General features: G+C 44.5%; 7 protein-coding genes across 8 annotated transcripts; 5 read left to right on the forward strand and 2 right to left on the reverse strand.

Moving 5' to 3' along the window:
• Nucleotides 1-5,241: 5,241 nt before the first annotated feature.
• LOC6536206 (cytochrome c oxidase subunit 7A, mitochondrial) lies at nt 5,242-6,380 on the reverse strand. Its single transcript, XM_002096761.3, has 3 exons — nt 6,230-6,380; nt 5,736-6,079; nt 5,242-5,395 (listed from the first exon to the last, which is right to left on the reverse strand). The coding sequence occupies exons 1-2, from the start codon at nt 6,245-6,247 to the stop codon at nt 5,828-5,830; spliced, it is 270 nt and encodes an 89-aa protein (XP_002096797.1). The 5' UTR covers nt 6,248-6,380; the 3' UTR covers nt 5,242-5,395; nt 5,736-5,827.
• A 3-nt stretch (nt 6,381-6,383) lies between these two features.
• LOC6536207 (ADP-ribosylation factor-like protein 2) lies at nt 6,384-7,186 on the forward strand. The gene is made up of 3 exons (XM_002096762.4): nt 6,384-6,562; nt 6,618-6,972; nt 7,031-7,186. The coding sequence occupies exons 1-3, from the start codon at nt 6,498-6,500 to the stop codon at nt 7,163-7,165; spliced, it is 555 nt and encodes a 184-aa protein (XP_002096798.1). The 5' UTR covers nt 6,384-6,497; the 3' UTR covers nt 7,166-7,186.
• LOC6536208 (uncharacterized protein F21D5.5) lies at nt 6,984-8,880 on the reverse strand. The gene has a single exon (XM_002096763.4). The coding sequence runs from the start codon at nt 8,753-8,755 to the stop codon at nt 7,184-7,186; it is 1,572 nt and encodes a 523-aa protein (XP_002096799.1). The 5' UTR covers nt 8,756-8,880; the 3' UTR covers nt 6,984-7,183.
• Nucleotides 8,881-8,953: 73 nt separating this feature from the next.
• Nucleotides 8,954-9,678, forward strand: LOC6536209 (cytochrome c oxidase subunit 7A1, mitochondrial). Its single transcript, XM_002096764.3, has 2 exons — nt 8,954-9,113; nt 9,167-9,678. The coding sequence occupies exons 1-2, from the start codon at nt 9,087-9,089 to the stop codon at nt 9,455-9,457; spliced, it is 318 nt and encodes a 105-aa protein (XP_002096800.1). The 5' UTR covers nt 8,954-9,086; the 3' UTR covers nt 9,458-9,678.
• Nucleotides 9,679-9,724: 46 nt separating this feature from the next.
• Nucleotides 9,725-12,846, forward strand: LOC6536210 (dipeptidyl peptidase 3). Of its 2 annotated transcripts, XM_002096765.3 has the most exons (4): nt 9,788-9,857; nt 10,187-10,400; nt 10,467-10,773; nt 10,847-12,846. In XM_002096765.3, exons 2-4 carry the CDS (start codon nt 10,243-10,245, stop codon nt 12,740-12,742), a joined length of 2,361 nt encoding a protein of 786 aa, XP_002096801.1. In that variant the 5' UTR covers nt 9,788-9,857; nt 10,187-10,242; the 3' UTR covers nt 12,743-12,846. The 2 variants fall into 2 exon arrangements, with proteins under 2 accessions (XP_015047605.1, XP_002096801.1); XM_015192119.2 differs by lacking the exon at nt 10,187-10,400 and having other exon boundaries at nt 9,725-9,857.
• A 126-nt stretch (nt 12,847-12,972) lies between these two features.
• Nucleotides 12,973-14,681, forward strand: LOC6536211 (vicilin-like seed storage protein At2g18540). The gene is made up of 2 exons (XM_002096766.3): nt 12,973-13,995; nt 14,062-14,681. Exons 1-2 carry the CDS (start codon nt 13,138-13,140, stop codon nt 14,599-14,601), a joined length of 1,398 nt encoding a protein of 465 aa, XP_002096802.1. The 5' UTR covers nt 12,973-13,137; the 3' UTR covers nt 14,602-14,681.
• An 857-nt stretch (nt 14,682-15,538) lies between these two features.
• On the forward strand, nt 15,539-18,523 carry LOC6536212 (autophagy-related protein 13 homolog). The gene has a single exon (XM_002096767.3). The coding sequence runs from the start codon at nt 15,845-15,847 to the stop codon at nt 17,414-17,416; it is 1,572 nt and encodes a 523-aa protein (XP_002096803.1). The 5' UTR covers nt 15,539-15,844; the 3' UTR covers nt 17,417-18,523.
• The last annotated feature ends 1,228 nt before the right edge of the window (nt 18,524-19,751 follow it).

Below are 19,751 nucleotides of genomic sequence, written 5' to 3' on the forward strand. Positions count from 1 at the left end.
CGTTACGCAGGGTGGGCGAGCGATGTCATGACTTCTTAGTGTCACACAGATGAGGAGCAGTTGAAAAAGGAGCCGCAGGGAAGGAAGAGTGAAGGAGGGAAACGGAAGGAAAACGAAAGGGGGCGGGGCTGTGGGAATTCTCGGAGCGCGTGCATCTATTTTTGGTTCATTAAGAAAGCCATATCGCTAATAAAGCGGCACAGACAGCTAACCCCGTAGATGCCCAGAGATCCACCTCCCGGCCAATGCGGCGTATGCGTGATGCCAACTCTCGCTGAGGCGTTGCGTCTTGCTTGGTTAGAGTTAATTATAAGAAATGCCGTCTTCATCTGATTGTCACTAATTCTGAATATCGTCATTTAATGATAGATGCCAATTTTCGTTGTCATTCCCTCATTAAAATGGTCAAAATGCAGCTCTTGCGATTCTTAAAGTTGTGTTCGCTCTCTCCGCTGGCTTTTGTGTCTGTGTATGTGCGCACGTTCTTGTATGTGTGTGTTTTTGGCCCACACACACATAGGCGCGTTGGACACACCTCCTTGAGTTGGCTTACGCTTACCTGCTCATACCTTTTGTTGCGAATCCAATTGGCCCTCTCCCTGTCACTTTCTGATTTCTGCCCATTCTCGACTGCATTTCCCTGCAATTTCTGCTTTGATGAACGCCATTTCCAACAATGCCTTTGTTTTAAAACAAATATAGCTTTAATATATTTTAATATATTTAATTCTCTCTTAAGACCATTAAATATTTTAGGTAATTATATAAAAATATCTGGCATATTGGAATTTGATTATATGATAAAGATTATTGTGTATTTAATCCAGAGAATGCTATTGTAAATTAAAAGTATTTTCTGATTCATTTTACACTTTTTAAGAAACTTTAAGAATTAAGAAACATTAAAGGGAAATTAAAGTCATGTAAGGTAAACTATTTGGTGTATTTTAGTGATACCTCTTTAATTTTACCATATCACTAAAAATAACAAAAGAAATCTTTCGATAGGAAATGGATCGACTTACAAAATAATTGGCCATATGCGAAAGTCAAGAATTCTTCCCCGGCGGCCAAAGCTTTAGTTTGATGACTAAAGCACTGAGACTGAAGAATTGGGGGAGCTGATGACAAAATTGTCTCCGCGTTTAACAAATTGGGTGACAGGCTTTGAAGTCGCCGGCAGCCAGCGACAAATGACAAGCATAACAAATGAACACAGTACGTTTTCCGCTTATTTTTTCTCTTTCACAGATACTTTCCAGTTGTATCTTTCTGTGTTGTGCAACAACAAGGAGTGAGAAAATCTGCCAGGCACTTGAGAAAACAAAGGAGCTAACACCAGAGTTTTGGGAAGAGGAGTCCAAGTACCAGGAGCAGCATCGTATGTCATAAAGTGGCAAATGCGCTATTAAATTGACACATATAAGTCAGAGGCGGAGGACAAGTTACTTAAGATTGCGCCAAATGGGCGGGGACAATGCACTGACAAAAAAATATAACAATTTATTCAAACATTTCTTAATGTGTCTAAATACTATTTAACTTAGTAAGTACATATTTTCCAAGGCAACATGTAAATCAGTTCTTACAAAACAAAAGAGATCCATTAAAGTTGTTCGATATAACAAGTAGATAATTAAAAAATATAATAACATATAAAATGAAAATTAAATTATCTTCTGTTATCTTCCAGTATGATATTATCATATTGCAAAGTCGCTAAAAATAGAAATGTAAGTACAAATGTACTACTTTTGTAAACAAATCAAGATTGCATATTTAGAATAACAATTTTTCCAAGTGCACAACTGCTGGAGTAGGCGGAAGCGTCAAATTGTCTACGGCAGCGGTACTCCCAAAAACGCGCATAAATCCCAAACGAAGTAGGCATCGACACGTGATTATGCGACCCACTTGAGTCCTGGAACCTAGAACTTAGAACCTGGAACCGTGGACCTTGGGCGCTACATAAAACGGATCGACGCAACTGCAGTTGAGGATGAATTATTGGTGTAAGCGAATACCCGGCTCACTTGAGAGGCAACATACCGCAACCGACCTTATTGTCACCTGATCCCACGCGATCGCACTTCAATTCCCCAACTAGATGATGTCGTTCCCAGCTTGGTCAGTGCATGTAGTGTATGTAGTCCGAGTCCATACCCCGAAGATCCTTAGAGTCCGGACATGTGTTTCTGGTTTGCCGGGGTGTCGGTTTCCCGCGCATCTTTCACGGGGCCGGGCTTGTTACGGCCTATAAATCGGCGATGGCATTCCTCCGATTCTCCGGCAAGGCATGCAATATGTTTTTGTTTGTTTACGCCGGCCAAATGCCTCTCTTTGGACGCAGCCATGGATGCGAAACTATATCAAAATAATATTATTGCCCCATTGTGGATTGTAGATTGTTAACGATGGGTAGCAGGTATTTCGACCCGATATAATGGGCATAACCCATTCGCAAGTGGAACAACTTAAAATTGGAATTCGTTTTCGGTTGTTATTACGAAAGACAAAACTGTGTTGTTTGCAGTGATCGGTCGTTTGGGGAATCGCATCCATTAACGTCTGAAGAAATCCTCGGCTATTTGGTGATGGCTTTTTTGTGAATTATCCGGCGGGTGCTAATTAAAAACCTTCTACGGACAGGGAAAGGAGCGAGGCGAAGGCAAAGGCGAATGCGACGGCGATCATAAAGAGCGGTGGCACGGCTTTGTGGTTTCCAACAATAATTAAAAGCAAATAAATAAACAGATTTGTACAACGACTAATTGAAGCTCAAATAAATCAAAATCTAACTAATAGTGCGACGGGACCACCCATAGTGCCGGGGTCCGTGTCCGTGCGTCCGGAGTGCTGAAAAAGTTGAGTTGTAATCGAAGTGTTAATAGGCCAAACGGGTTTCGTTGGGCAAACACCTTTTCGAAGATTCCCAAAATCGCCCTAGGGTCGTACTTACCAGTTTTTGATTTTATTCCATTTTATTTCCACTGGCATCAGCCGCAGCGACAATCTGACAAAATATCCATCTGAAAGTTGCCCAGATTTGCCGACAACCTCAAACGGAGAAAGATGGAGCTATGCTTGGGGATCGGGGAATTCGGCAGCCGGAGGAGGGGGCGTTGAAGTTGGGGACGCAAATCGAGTTGGAGACGAAAGCGGCAGCGAGTTCGCTTCATGCTCGTTGCACTTGAACGCTTCAACGGCATTCTGATTTGTGGCTGCGGCTGCTGTGCTGTGCGGACTGCGACTGCTACTGCTACTTCAACTGCGAACCGGGATCCCAAGCCCATCCGAACTGATCCGATCCGGACCAGGACGTGGCCATAACTCACGTGAGGAGCATCCAACAGGCCCGGGAGTTGTTGGAGAGATCCGCACTATGCAGTACCTGGTAATCACGTTTTGGGATAATATAACGATATTTAGGGACTTTCTTTATATATGACCTAAACGAAGAAGTCTTTTTATGCATATTTAGAACATTACATTTTTAATATATTAGAAGGAGAAAAAATTCAAGGATACTTTATGTCGTTTATAAAGGGAAAGGCGTTCTGGAATTCATACTAAGTATTTAAATATTTATTTAAAAATCTAATACAATTTAAATATATTTTACATTTTTTAGACAAACTACTACCTTTGCTTAATTCCATTATACCTACAAAGACCATTGGAATCCTATTAAAAGTCAACCACAAAATCAAAAATAAACAAACAAATAAACATCATGGGAAAGGTGAAAGTTGGTTCCCCCCGAGGAGAATCGCATGGTAATCAGTTTGACCCTGCTCCACAACGCAACGCACCCCACATCCCGCCCAGAATCAAAGCCCGCCGCCTTTGGGCTTCCAATATGGCGTCGCTGCCGTTTCCGCATCGCCTTGATGCCGCTGAGATGCAGCGCTGATAGACGCGCTTTAAATGCATAAAATTGCCGACTATAAATAAGATTTAATGAAACACATTTTTCGATTCCCGATTCTACACGCATCCGCATCCAATCCCCCCATTTGGGGTTTATTTCGTTGTTCTACCATATTGTTTTGGCAAAGGATTGTGGTCGCTGGGAAGAGAAGGCGGAGCGTTTAGCCCGGCATCTTCTATGCTTCTTGAGTTATTATTGTAATTTGGCTGTGGGCAGTCGAGTGGAACGGTTGCAGTTGCAGATGCAGTTACTCCGAAAGATCCCGACCGCGAGACACAGCACAGGAGATGGAAACCCGCCAGCGCTTTGGCATTTCGTGTTCATTTAAATTTTTCACAGTCTATGAAATATAATAAGTTTGCGACATGTGCGTCGCTACGTTCCCATCCCATAATTAGCCAAACGAACTTTAATTAAAAAACGAGAGCTCTTTTCCGTTTCGGGGGAATCTATAATTTCGGGATCACATATGGGCCAGGAATGGGCTACAATGTCTGCAGTAGATCACCACTTTCAGTTCCGTTCGGAACCACCTACGCAGAACTGTTGGCCATTCCAAATGTGTTAGCGGTAAGCCAGTCCGCGTCCACTTTATGCCATTTCGTTTCGCGCGCACATCCAAAAATTCAAATGGGCCGTATCGGAGTAATGGCAAACCAACGCAACGCAACAGAAGAGGAGCGACTATGCCTTTTCTGGTTATTCCACTCCGACGGGTGCACACTGTACAGTGCGTAGTGAAAATATAAGGATAATGGATAATTTCCTATCAAATTAATGGCTTTTTTATAATAAAATAGGATTTAGAAACATACAACCCTTTGTGGAAAGTTATGATATATTTTTTGTTTAAACAGAAGTCCACAACAATTTCGTGACGCACTGTGTGAAAAATGCCACGGAAAATGCATAAAGCGGCGGATGTTTTCTTAATTTTTAATGCTTTAGTTTTATTTAAGTGTTTATGGAGAAATAACTAATGAAAAAAGCCATGAATTGCATATTCCGCCGCACTCGGGTATTAATAAACGGGCGGCGTGCATGGGCCTGTGGTTGTGTTAAAGCGCAACATGATTCGCTCGATTTAAAATGCATTTCCATGCCAATGGCAACGCGCCGAGTTGCCGCCCTTTGATTTATAAAACAGCCCGTTTCCTTAGCCGATACCCCAGTCTCGGCCACCGCATCCCAGATTTTTGCTCCATGTCGCCGCTGTTTGTTTACTTAATGTCAATGCAATTAAGGGGAAATACTTTTGGGCAAATATCTTATTGCCAGCGACCGTGGGCTAAAACAAATAAGCAGTCTCGTTACTTTACAGCCAGTTCTCTTATATTTCCACGCTTTAAATGCTCTTGCGAATGTTCAGTTTACACATCAAAACTTAGCTATTCTAACACAAAACAACAAGCCAGGTTGTGGGTTGGGGTGTTTTATGTTGACCAGGTATCCAGGGGCAAGGTTCTGCAATATTAAGGGATTAGGATTTAGGATTAGTTAAAAACTTTTATGATTATTTGTTGTATCGTAATGGGACCCTCTTAGGAAAATTATTATTTTGTTACTCATATCTATTACATTTTAAACCATAATTATTTAACCAATATAATAAGGAAGTTTTAAGGTTTGGTAGGTTGCAAACCAAATTCATAATTCAAGGTTTAAAAGTAATCTATAAAACTCCTTGAAAATTAAAAGGTTTTCGGAATGATGTCCTTGAATAAAAGCATCCCTTACGCCAAGAACTTAGAAGCATTACAGGCAGAACAAGAGGCATAAGCATTACGACTCCCTTACAACTTACACAATCAAAACATTGAAATATAAGGCGACTACGCTGAATCACGGATCTTGCGCGGGGTTTAATGGCTTATACTAGGGATCGGGGCTCCGACTTCACTCCTTCTTGGGAACACTCAGGTCGTAGAAAAGCTTGCCCATGCCACCGATGCCAACGAGGGCAAGAGCGACGGTGACGCGGTAGAGCACGTTGTCCACGACGGATCCCTTGAGAAAGACGGGCTTGCCGTCCTTCTTCTGGAAGTGCTCCTGCACTTTGCGGATCTCGAAGTATCCCTTCTCGATCTGCTCCTTGGGCACGGCGGCAGACCGGCGGCCAGCGGTGGTAGCGAAGCTACGAACAACAGCCTGCATAGGAGTACGAAATGTGCGGTTAGTTCTGAGGCTCCAGGTAACTTACGTAATTGCATGGAGGCCATGGGATCTCCGGTGTTTTGGAACTCATGCTTTTTCTCCAGCAAGGAGAGTAGAGTTAGGTAGCTTCCACAATTTACTTACCCTCGACAGGTTCATCATCTTGCTATGGTTTATTTTTAAGATTTAGCAAAAAGTGAGCAGTTTTCCTGGGCGAAAAATATCGGTCTCGATTATGACAGCTGACAGCTGGAGATATATCGATGTCTTATCGATACATCGTTTCCGATATTTCCAGAACTTTGGCATTCACCCGGAAATTGTTATTTACTTTAATAAACAGAATTTAAGCAGCTGCATATTAAAACATTTAATTATAATTCTATAGCGTTACTAAAACAAGGACATTGCCATGGGCTTTTTGACAGTATTAAAAAAGATGCGACAGAAGGAGAAGGAAATGCGCATACTGCTGCTGTAAGTTTCAGGATATATAAAAAAAAAAATGATTCATGTATCGACATTCTTATAGAGGTCTGGATAATGCCGGCAAGACCACAATCCTGAAGCGTTTTAATGGCGAGCCCATAGACACCATCTCACCCACACTGGGATTCAACATAAAAACCTTGGAGCACAATGGCTACACCCTGAATATGTGGGATGTGGGTGGCCAGAAGTCATTGAGATCTTACTGGAGGAACTACTTCGAGTGTACTGATGGTCTGGTTTGGGTGGTGGACAGTGCCGACAGGATGCGTCTACAGTCCTGCGGTCAGGAGCTGCAAGTTCTGCTCCAGGAAGAGCGACTAGCAGGAGCCACACTCCTGGTTCTGTGCAACAAACAGGATCTACCAGGAGCCCTCTCATCAAATGAAATTAAAGAGGTACACATTCATTACTTATCAATTTAAACAACACATTTAATATCTTTTATCCGTAAAGATCCTACACCTAGAGGATATCACCACACATCATTGGCTGGTGGCCGGAGTTAGTGCAGTGACCGGCGAGAAGCTGCTAAGCTCCATGGACTGGTTGATCGCCGATATAGCTAAGCGTATATTCACTTTGGATTAAATACAACTTATTACTTTCTTATTTTTCGACTAAGTACATTTTGTATAGCTTCTCCTGCTTTTCGTCAGCAAAACTGGGCTTAAAGTTCACCTTGTGTATGGATATAAATCCCTCGTCTAGGGCTGGCTCCTGGTACTTTTTCTTCATCATGTTAAAGACCATGTCCTTGATCTTGGAGTGTGCAGTGTCTGACAGCTCTCGGAAAGCTATATTGTGCTTTACTTGAGCAACAGGCACATTCATCACGAGACAGCGGCAAGGAATTTTTTTGTCGCTGGCCAACTGCAAGAACTTTTTGCGAGAAGCTGCATCCACATTAGTGTTATCCACTACACAGGATTGCCCAGAGTCCAGGAACCGTTTACAGGCAGTCAGGCAGTTTTGAGTGCTACCCAATGTGTCCGCATTGGCTATCTTGTAGCCCCGCGATTGAAAAAAGCCGACACAAAAGTGGCTCTTTCCGGATCCTGGCAGACCCACCATGATGACCATTTCACAGGGGTGGTCATCGAAGGTCAAGTCGTCTGGTTCAAACAGGGTCACTTGGTCCTGAATGATAGTGGGATCAAAGTCAGGCTTATTCCACTGCTCCACTCGTTTGCCCAGAAAATGAACCTCTGGAGTGTAGAACGAAAGTCCTACGTTGGCTGCAAAAAGTCTATCCGCTAAAGAGTGATCTTTGCGCTGCTTGGTGGCACCCTTGCCCGTCTCCGGTCTTCCAGCTGCGTCGCCCACGAAGAAGCAGCGATCTTCCTGGATCTCAACACCATCATTCATTTCGCTCTTTAAGTGCTGCCACATTCCTGTCAAAGGTTTGCGGTAAAATCCATCACCTATGGCTATAAATACTTGAATTGGAACTTCCAGTTTAGCCACAATTTGCTTGATCTTGACTTTAAAGTCATCTAGGTTAATTTTTCCGCGAGCTATGCCACCTTGGTTGGTGAAGAAGCAGATTTTAAACCCTTCCTTGTGGAGATTTTTAAGTTTCTCAGGGACTTCGGGAAATATGATCTGCCAGTCATCGGTGTTTTTGGGGAAAACCAGTCCCGATTTGGTTTTTATAATGGTGCCATCCATGTCGTAGCCAGCTATCTTTTCAGATGCTTTTACGCCGGCGCTGGTAAAGATTACCAGCTTACCATTGCCAACTGAGTCCCACCTCTCGGATTCCGCGGGAGCTGATAATGTTGTGCGCGAGGGCTCAGCTTTCTGCTTGTCATCCGTCGGTGGAGGGTTAAAAACTACCTCGAAGGGATGCCTGCCGTAGACAATCTCCACCAAATCTCCGTGCTTTAGCTCACATTCCGAGTTCTGCATAACCATCAGACCATTGACGCCGCATGGATTGACTCCCAGGACTTTTAGAGAAACTACAGCCTTCTTTAGGTCCACTTGCAGTTGGATCTGCCGCTTCGAGCACTTGGAATCTCGGATTCCGGTCTCCCGGCTGCGTCCCACGAAATTCTCACCAGCGGTCAAATGTATCGTATGATGCTCCGGTTCAGTGGGTTTTAGGGTGCAGATCCTGGTGGCCACATCCTTGCCAGCTTTTCCAACGGAGCGGTTGAGGTATTTAGCCACAGACATATTGGCGTATTAAAATAAGAGCATTGTTTGATATTGGCAAAAATTTACTGGAGAGCGCGTAGTGTGACCTAATTTGGCATCAAAAGAAGAATAACCATTTACACAGAATGCAGGTGGTGGTTTTCAGAAATTTATATTGCACAATAAAATTGCTGTAAATATTTAGGGTTCCTGTAAAATCGAAGTTTTAGCTCTGTGGAAAACCCTTCAAGGAATCTTATACCCATCAAAGAAGGCTTATACTAATACAGTCATTTCAACCCTATTATTCGATTGTTAAAGGCAGACAAAATTTTGTTCCGAATACTCAAAAAAGTTTCAGGAAACGTAAATGCAAAGAAACTGTTTCTCTTTGCGCGTAAGTTATTACTTTCCCATAAAAACATTAATACATTCGTTCTTTCTGAATAGCCCTTTCTTCGGGGAGTCGGTGAAGTGGGTGCATTTTGTAAACCCGTTCGTCAATTTCGCAACTCGACTGCTTTGAAATATGCTGCTGCTGCTGCAGCTCCGAAGACACGTCCTGGAAAAGTTCCCCCAAAAATGGTCAAATTAAGGAAGCAATTTCAGGCGGACAATGATTTGCCGATTTTTCTTAAAGGCGGCGGTATGGATAATATATTGTACAGGCTTACCTGGGTTCTGTGCTTCCTCGGTATAGGTGGCGATGTATGGTTATGGCTTGGCTATATCATTGCCTAAAATCGTAACGGATCATGTACACAAGCCCACAAGATGCAAACACTTAAATACAAATATTAATAAAATCATAAGGGATCACGTACACAAGTCCACAAGTACACAAGATTTAAACACTCAAATACAAATTTCAATTGTAACACTACCCACATATGTTAACTAGGAACGTTTCTGTACATAGCTCAAAAGCGGGAAATCAATTATATAACCATTAACTGCAAAAATGTGTATTTCTTTGTGTTCATTGGTTTTTTAAATTAAGCCGCCAAAGTTTTGCCATTCACATTTCAGGAAACTTGAACTTTTGGTGTTATAATAGCTCATAAAACAGCTGGTCACACTGCTGGCACAACTTGCACTTTTGTCGGCATTTCTTAACTGCATATTTTCTCACTTTTAAAAGGTAAGAACGCACGAAATTCATTATTGATTATGTTTTCCCGTTGAAACACGACTGCCTGACGGGTTTTTTGTTTGCTTTGCGATTGACTAACCATGTAGTTCTCAAGCAATTACATTTTCCGTGGTATATGACGGTCCTTTACGTTTTCGGGCTCCATCTCAGCCATAGTTTTGTTTTCTATATTCTTTTGGTAAAACGCCGCTTAACTGCCACATCTGCAGTTTAGCCGGTTTGCTAGAGATAAAGTTGCATTATCATCAGTTTTCCATGTGTTACCCAAGCTATTTGGCTTTTCTTCCAAATTAAAGTAGCATTTTCACATTTTCCAGTTGGGCGACAAGTAATGTAAAGACTTCAAATAGAATACTTTCGAAAATTCCCAGTTATGTTTTGGCTAAGAGGGCTACAGAGATCCCGGCAGCAACTGAACAGGCTCTGCCATTTCCGTAGTCGTCTAAATTACGGGACCTATCCCAGTATCCGCTCAGTCCCACCGCCAATCTCCAGAAGTTTGGGATTTTGTAGCACCCTCGTTCGTTACAGGTATTTGCCAGGTGTTATCTTAAGTCCATATATCTAATCAGTCTGGTTCGTTCGATATCTTTGCAGCTGCAGCACCAACCTTCCCCAACCCGCTGAGATGGCCAGTAAATCCGCCCACTTCGTCCTGCCCAACACGCAGCCCATTGCCGATTTGGACTGCAAGAGTGCCTTCGAGAATCTCACCGAGAAGGAGAAGCTCTATGCCCACCACTTCAGCCAGGCCTCCTGGGACGGCGGACTCATTGCCTTGATCCAGTCCAGCCCGGAGGCGCCGCTCATCTTCTCCCTGCTGCACCGCATTTTCCTGGCCGAAAAGATTCCTGTTCTTAAGGCGAAAGCTCTGGAGGCGGGAGTGTCTGAAGATGATTTTACGGTAAGGCAAAGGAAAGAGATTTATATTCTCGAAAATATATGTACATATGTATATTAATTATGATCACTTTCAGGCCTTCCTAGTGTACGCCTGCGGTGTGTTCGCCAATGCGGGCAACTACAAAGGTATGGGCGACAGCAAGATCGTTCCCAATCTCCCGGAGAAGAAATTTGAGACTATAGTAAGGGCATCCGCTGCATACACCAATGAGCCGCGCGTTGGCAAGATATTTGATAAGGTCAAGAATCTAATTTACGCGCTCGAGTCGCGTAATGAGATCCTGGGCTTTGCTCCTGACGGAATCACCACCTACTGGTCGGACAACTGCACCAAGGAGGACTCTGAGATCGTGAACGCCTGGCTGACCTCAAAACGTATCGAACCCTACATGTGCCGCACCTTCAAACTAGTTGAAAATGGTCAAACCATCTACGATGTAAAGCTGGGCTCCGTGGCAGAGTCCACGCAGGACGGGATTACGCTTCCGCTCGAGGAATACAAGGGCAACCAATTTAGGGTGACCCGCGGTGATTACCAGAAGCTGCTGCAGCGCGTCAACCAGCATCTGCTGGAGGCCCAGAAGTACGCAGCCAACGAAAACGAGTCCAAGATGATCGAGCACTACGTCCGATCCTTTGAGCAGGGCTCGCTGGCCGAGCACAAGAACGGATCGCGTTGGTGGATCAAGGACAAGGGACCTGTCATCGAGACCTACATTGGCTTCATTGAAACATACAGGGATCCTGCCGGGGGTCGTGCTGAATTCGAGGGCTTCGTGGCCATGGTGAACAAGGAGAGTTCGGCCAAATTCTCCGAGCTAGTGAATCGCGCCGAGAAACTGATAGAGTACCTGCCCTGGACGGAGCCTTACGAGAAAGACTCCTACCTGAAGCCAGACTTCACTTCCCTGGATGTCCTCACATTTGCCGGCAGCGGAGTGCCAGCGGGCATCAATATTCCCAATTACGACGAGATCCGCCAGGATGAAGGCTTCAAAAACGTTTCGCTGGGCAATGTGCTGGCCAACATCAACCGCAAGGATCCCATTCCTTTCCTCACCGAGGATGATCAAACTTTGATGAAGGAGTACAAGGTGAAGGCTTTCGAGGTGCAAGTGGGCCTCCATGAACTCCTAGGCCACGGTAGTGGCAAGCTGTTCCGCATCGACGAGAACGGCGTGTACAACTTTGACAAGGAGAACACTAAGAACCTGGTCACCGGTGAACCCATCGCCAAGTGGTATCTTCCTGGAGAAACATACGACACCAAGTTCGGAGCAATTGGTTCTTCGTACGAGGAGTGCCGCGCCGAAGCTGTGGGCTTGTATCTCTCCCTGCAGCGTGACATCCTGGAGATCTTTGGCTTCAAGGACAAAGCCGAGCAGGACAACATCATCTATGTCAACTGGCTGAGTCTCATCTGGAACGGCATGGGTGTGGCTTTGGAGATGTTCAACCCAAAGTCCAAGCTGTGGCTCCAGGCGCACTCACGCGCTCGCTTCGTGATCATGAAGGTGCTGCTGGAGGCAGGTGAAGGACTTGTTAAGGTCGAGGAAACTGAAAATGGCAAGAACCTTTTGCTGACGGTGGATCGCACCAAGATCGATACCGTTGGCAGGAAGGCGCTGGGCGATTTCCTGACCAAGCTGCAGGTGTACAAATCCACCGCCGACATCGAGGCAGCCTCCAAGATGTACGAACACTACTCAAAGGTCGATGAGAGCGGATCGCATCCGTGGGCAAAGTGGCGGGATATCTGCCTGGCGCACAAGAAGCCGCGTATGATCCTCGTCCAGGCCAACACGGCGATTGGCAAGGACCAAAAGGTGCAGCTGAAAACCTATGAGGCCACCCACGAGGGGTACATCCAGTCATGGGTGGAGCGCTACCCCAACACTGACATCGACGACCTTCTGGAGACCATCGTGGAAAAGGACAAGAAGTATTTCCCGACTGCCTTTAACAACTGAACATTTCGCATTTAACATTTTCTCCGTCATTATCAATTCAATTTGTTAACTATGCTTTTGAAACAAAAAATATATATATACGGTCATCTAATGACAAACAAAAAGTTGTACAAGTTTTAAATTTATTTTCTTTAGTTAAACTTATTATTTTAAATGTTTAAGATATCATTTTGTAGTGAATGGTTATTTAAAGATCGTATTTGCCATTCACTGAAAACTTTGACAAAGGATTTTATTCAATTGGAATTTTAAACAATTCAAATTTTAAATACAATTACAAAAACTACAATTTTAATGCGATCATAGTAGCCTGCCGTAACATTATTGTTTTATTTTATTTTGTTTCTCGTTTCCATTCGATTTCTTGGATTTCTATTTGCATTGTTTTGACCACCATGGCAACCGGTAGAAATCGTGGTGACCAGAAGGACCGTGGAATTTTCCACATCGGACAGCCGCAATTCAAAGTATCTCATTCATTGCGCATGGAACACGACTTTTCCAGCTCCCAGCTGTTGCGAAATATGCAGCACGACCTGGAGGTGAACCGCAGCCAGGAGCTCTCCAAAGTGAATCCCATGACCAGGGACCTCATCGAGAAGGCAGCGATAACGCAGGAAATGCAAGATCTTAAGCGTGCGGAGTTTGTGGAGAATAAACGTCGCCAGCAACTGCGACGGGATTGCGAGGAATTGCGCGACTTGGCGGAGCAGCTACGTCTAGCAGTCATTTCCAGGGATATAGCCGAGAATTTGGAGGAAAGAAAACGTCGTCGACAGCTGGACATCAAATTAGAAGCCGAGGAAGTGTCCCAGGAGCGCAGTCTGTTGGAAGCCAAGGAACGTGAGAAAGAAGTGGTCCTTAAGGAGGAACAACGCCGCCTTAGGGAGTCCTTGGCCGAACAAATGGAAGAGCACCGCCAGCGGCGCCAGCAAGAGCACGCTCAGGTGATGAACGACCGGGAGGTAAGCCTTCTGATGCAGAAGAGAATCCAGGAAGAGGACCGAGCGCAGGAGCTGGAGGCGCAGAGAAAAAAGCTAGAGAAGCGGCAGGACATGCTGCAGTCCATCAAGGAGAACCAGGAACTCAGAGAATGGCAGCGAGCTCAATACAACCAGGAGTTGGGTGACTTAGTCCAAAGGCAAACTGAAATGGAGCGTAGGAAACTCCAGCTGGAGGCGGAGCGCCAGGAGGTGCTCCGCAAAAAACAAGAAATCAGCATAAGTTTGGGCCAGCAGGTTTTAGAAATCGAAGTGAGTCTTGAAGCCTTTCTAATAAAGATTGTTTGGTTCAATCAATACAACTTCCTTTCCTTGCAGAACAAAAAACGCCATCGCGACAATTTGCTGCTGGATCTGTTGGAGGCGGAGTACACGGCCAAGAGTGACGAGCGCTACCGCCAAAAGATACAGCAGGAGCAGATGTCTCGGCGGCGCACCAGACAAGAGTTGGATCGCTATCGACAGGAGGTTGAACACCGTAAAATGGCCCAAATGCAGCTTAAGCGGGCGGAGATGGCCACGCGGCAGGAGGAGGCGCCGGATACAAGCAACCAGGAGTCCGAGAGGCAGCTGGAGGATTATCGCAGACGCAGGGCCCATGGAGCCTCCTTGCTGGCTATGATTGAGGATAATCAGAGGAAAAGGGCGGAGGCTACCGCTGAAAATGTTCAATACTTTGACATGAAGGCTAAGATCGATGCTGAGAAGGAGGAGCGCATCAAAGAGGAGCGTTTGGCCATGTTGAGCCAGGTTCCTTCCTCCGTGCTTCGTTATCTACCCAAGCACGTCCTGAATTCCACGGATAGAGAGCACTTCTGCCTGAATGACGCTCAGGCACGGGGCGGTGGCGATTCCTAGTCAATGACATAGTACCCTAGTGTAATTCTAAGACGGTCATGTTAATTTTTGGCTTCCAAAAATATATTATTTAAAATTAAGCGCCGTTGTGTCTACGTGACGTGTATCATTTAGGCTAGCGGAGATGCCAGGCCGTTGCCTGTGCTGCCAGACGGTTACATTACTAAACGGAAAATCTCAAATGAAGGGCTATTCTCACTGACCATGCATCTGCTTGTTTAGATGTATTTTAAGTTTGTTAAATTTAAACCAGCACTCGAGCAGATACCATGACAGGTTGGAGCGCCACAGAAATCGGCTGGCCAGCGCTCTAAATATATCTCGCCCACTAAGAAGGCTGAATAGAAGACAACCGAGGGATCTCATATCCCGATCTCCTGTGACAAGGGTCAGCAGAAGCTGACGCTTATCTTAATTCCTATATGTTATCTGTGATTGTTATGTAATTGTAGTAAAATCATTGTAAAATAGAAAAAGCTAACTGTAGTTAGCAGGCGCGCCCAAATGGGCTGAATTAATAGAAAATAAGGACACAAAGGGGCTCCAAGTTTCCCCGTATGCCTTAATAAATAAAAAAAAAAATAAAAAAAAAAATTTTGTGAGCTCGGTTAACAGCCGCTGCGAAAATGATTATGCGACTCAGGTAACCATACTGAAAATGTTGGCATTTTTGGTTGAATTGATCTATATTTATTTCTTCACAGCAATAAATATTAAGTAGTATATAAAAAATAAAATAAAAATTATTTTATATTGATTTTTATTTTATTTTATACCCATTAGGTATGTACTTGTAAAAGGATAAGTCAATGCTGTAGAAGTCTTTCGCTGTAGCAGAAGATCCCCAGTGTGAATGCTTCGTTTCCACATCCGTGCTACCGTGCACTATCGAAACTAAAACATCCCTAACACGCCCATAATCGGACTATCGATACTATCGTGAGTGATAGCTGACGCTGGTCTCGTTTTATTTTATGTTAACGGGAGTGATCTTGCGTACAAACAATAACACGGAATCGCAGTGAAAGGGCGTTGCACAAATGATAGTGTTTTGGCAAAATGCCCGGGCTAGTTTTGACCACGTTTAGCAGTGCCTAGAAAGCAAAGTGCGCGACGCTAAAACAAGAGAACCGCGACAAAACAAAACGCGGAAACGCATAAAAGTGAAAAAAATCCAAAACGCAGACAGCGAACTTTGGACACAGACAATCGCAAACACAGGAAAACAAAGAAAAACGAAGAAATGTCGGCGCAGCGTCTAAATGCAGCAGAGCGGGATTTGGAGAAGTTCATCAAGTTCCTGGTCTTGAAGTCCACCCAGGTGGTGGTGCAGTCCCGACTAGGCGAGAAGATGCAGACGCAGTGCAACCCACTGGCGGGCAGCGATTGGTTCAACATAGCCGTGCAGGATCATCCGGAGGTCCTGGACGAAACCAAGCGGGCCCTGAACCTAAAGACCGGAGAGAGTATTCTGCAGCGCCTGCCATTGTGCGTGGAAATATCGCTGAAAACGACTGAGGGTGACCAGATGGTGTTGGAGGTGTGGTCCCTGGACCTGCTCCAGCCCCAGAATGGTTCCTCCCCGGCCACCAATGACCTGAACACCGAGGGTCAGACCCTGAAGGCAGCCCACGCCATCTACAACCGCATGGGCATCATGCTTAAGTCCCTTATATCGCTGACACGCACCACGCCCGCGTACAAGTTATCCCGGCGCCAGTGTCCCGATTCGTATGGCATCTTCTACAGGATCTACGTGGACAGGCCGCAGGTCCACACCCTGGGCGAGGGTCACAAGCACGTAAAGATCGGACAACTCAGCACGATTGTTGGCTCGCTGGTCATGTCCGTGGCCTACCGCACCAAGCTGACCATCTCGCCCACGGCTGCCCAGTCAGAGAGCAACACCATCATGCTGAAGTCGGATCACTTTAGACCCGCCACGGATGCCAATACACCTGGCAACCAGCAGCAGCTTCAAAATGGCACTGCCGTGGCTAAGAAACTGGGTTTGGGTGCCCTTAATCCCGCCCAGGGGACAGCCGATCGGCGCTTTATTGATATAGAGAAGCCGTTGCGACCGGGAGCCTTCACAGATATGGGCAAGCTAAAGCAGTACACTGAGGATGACTTTGTGTTGCCAGAAACTCCGCCTTTTGAGTGGCTTTTACGGGGACGCGGCTCTGTGGAGTCCCTCAATCGCCTGGATAACAATTCGGTCGCCAGTGTGAACAGCAGTAATAACAACAACAATGCGCAGGACAGTAAATTCAACCTGATCAGCAATCTCAACAACAACTCTGCGGGTTTCAAGAGCTTCGAGAAGAACTCGGAAAACTCAGTATCGCCAATAAAGAGCCTGCTGATCCCCGCCAGCGCCACAGCCACATTTCGTCACCATTCAGAGCCGGCGCTACAACCACCGCCTGATGATGATAATCTGCTAAAGGAGCTCCACTTTCCCTTCGCCTCGCCCACGTCGCACGTAAACGATCTGGCCAAGTTCTACAGGGAATGCTACCACGCGCCACCGCTTAAGGGTCTCAATGAACTACAGGCAGAGATCTCATCGCTTTCCTCGACCCCGCCAGCAAATAGTGTATCCAGCGGAGGACCAGCATGCGGTCCGACGGCAGCGGCCACAGCAATCGCTACCAGTGCCGTCGACGCCAGCGCCATGGACGATCTGTCCCGGCAACTGGAGCAGTTCGAGACGTCGCTGGAGGACTACGACAAGCTGGTCTCGCAGTTCGGACTTACGGGCTCCTCGTCGACGGGTAGCCGCAGCAGTGGTGGCCTCCAAATGAGCAACTGAGTGGAATAATGCCTGTAGTTATGTCATTAGTTACTTTTTATTTATAAAAGGGCGGTCAATATGAAGAGAGGCAAGGACAAACTAAAATATCAAGGACACCTTTAGAAAGATTGCTTGGGAAAGTATAGGACTAAGGTTTAGCTTTTCCCCTCCCCATAATTTCTCGTTAAGAAAGCGGAATGCTTATATTATTTAAAACAACCTACTTTCTTATCAGCTATCAAATGTTGCATAATGATAACAAAATATTTTCAAAAAACTCTGCAGGACAAAACTGGATTTCTTTCTGACCTATACTTTTGCCTGAGCCCTCGCATATAAATGTTTTAAGATTGTCAACTAAAATCTAGACCCGCCCCATATTTATGTATGCCATTGTGTTAAGTAGAGTTGATAGGCTGCTATTTGATATTACCCACTATGTAAATACTATATATTTAGGCTTTTGTAGGCTCTAGGACCGTCTAAGATGTACATACATACATACATATATAGGAGTACAGAGCTCATGTCACGTTTCAAAGTTTACGATGCAGCAGTTTAGACCCTAGACACAAATACATAAGTAAGTGCCCCATGCAAATGCATATAGACTTTTAGGCTATATAGCTTGTGCATATGGTAGTAAGTTGGGCGTACTCGTCGCTTGTTTGTTTGTTTGTTTCTTTGTTCAAGTGCCTTTCGCATGCTTGTGAGTGAAAAAATCGTGTATGTACATAAATAACTATAGATAACAGCAATTAATCAGAAAGCCAAAAGGTTTATTTCTGCCGGAAGTCAGCAAGAAAGAACTGTTCGATCTATGCAAATGCATATCCACTAATCGAAAGAGCGAAACTAATCGAAAGACTTGAAGCATAACGAAATATATCTATCCTAACTTAGTTGGCACTGTCAGGAAGTCGAAAAGAACAGCTAGTGTTTTCTTTTATCTTTAATCGTTGGTCGCTGTTGCTTATTTATTTGTTCCACAATTGCAAAATTGCAAAATTATATGCCTATGAGAATCGAAATTCGAGAATACATTTAAACTACACTAAATGATAAGAGTAAGAACATTTATACATATAAACAATGAATAAAAGCAATTGTTAATCAAGACACTAATCAAAATGTTTACTTCTGTGCTAAGAGGCGTGTCACTTGTTGATTGTGATTGCGCCACGTAGTATATTATGTGCCCTATAGTTACCCTTGCCAAACGCCGATCTATAAGCTTATATATCTACGTATGTATACCATATCTATGTATCACACCTCCTGAAGGTCTGAGTTCATGTGACTAACCCACTCGAGATGCGAAATGAGCGGAGTTAATGAAACACTCCCCCCAAAGGGTTTTTCCACCGCCGTAAACTGGTTATGGTTTGTTTTCATTTTGCATACTTACTTTATCGTGCTGCCTGGTATTCTATCACTCAATCGGAATGGGATCGGGTATTGTATAATGTACGTCAGCATCGAGAATGTTGCGCTGCACCTGCTTACCTGGCACTTTGTTGTGGTCGTTATCAATTAACACGCGATTAGTATTCCCGATCTCCACCAGCTGACGACCCTCCCAGCGATGGATATACTATACTATATTATATATACATACATGCACCTCTTTCAGCTAATCTCTGGCGCTACGAGTATTTGCGCACTCCGCCACTCCGGGAGATTGCAGTCTTTTCGCATTTCAGCTGCCATTCCATTGCGAATTAACGTCACCATGGCAACGACAACGACAACGGCAACGACACCGTAGAGGCTAAATAGTTTTATTTTTAACTAAACACATATACGAGCGTATATGTTTACTACTATTTTTTTGTTCGACCGATCCGCGGATCGCGACTATTCGTATCTGCTGCTTGGCTTTGTGCCCGATTCCTTCTTGCGAGTGCTAATGACATTGTCATAGTGCAAAACAAATGGACAGCTGTGCACGCTTCTCGCTGCCTTCACGTGAGTGGGTGGGTAGAGCAGTTCACCTGGGGGGCTCCAGGTTATCTACGTCTTCTCACTCTTTAAGTTCTTATCAGTCAAATAAACAAGTTACGTAAAGTTTGTAGTTCAATGAAGCTACAAATATCTAACTATCTTTATCAACAATACTTAAGCTTATCGGCACACGTCATATATTTCTGATTTGATTGCTCAGCTTTCATACCATATTCTAAAAATAAAATAATGAATATTTTAATACAGCAGCTCTCATAGTTTTAGGATGATAACAGAAATATGTATAATCTAGCAGCAGATTGCCAAATTTTCCAAATTTTTGTATTTAAAATATTTTCAAGTTGGTTGTACATACATATGTGCATACATACTTATATTTATGACAACT

The sequence above is a fragment of the Drosophila yakuba genome, chromosome 3R (genome assembly GCF_016746365.2).
Source record: "Drosophila yakuba strain Tai18E2 chromosome 3R, Prin_Dyak_Tai18E2_2.1, whole genome shotgun sequence".
In the NCBI taxonomy this organism is placed as follows: domain Eukaryota; kingdom Metazoa; phylum Arthropoda; class Insecta; order Diptera; family Drosophilidae; genus Drosophila; species Drosophila yakuba.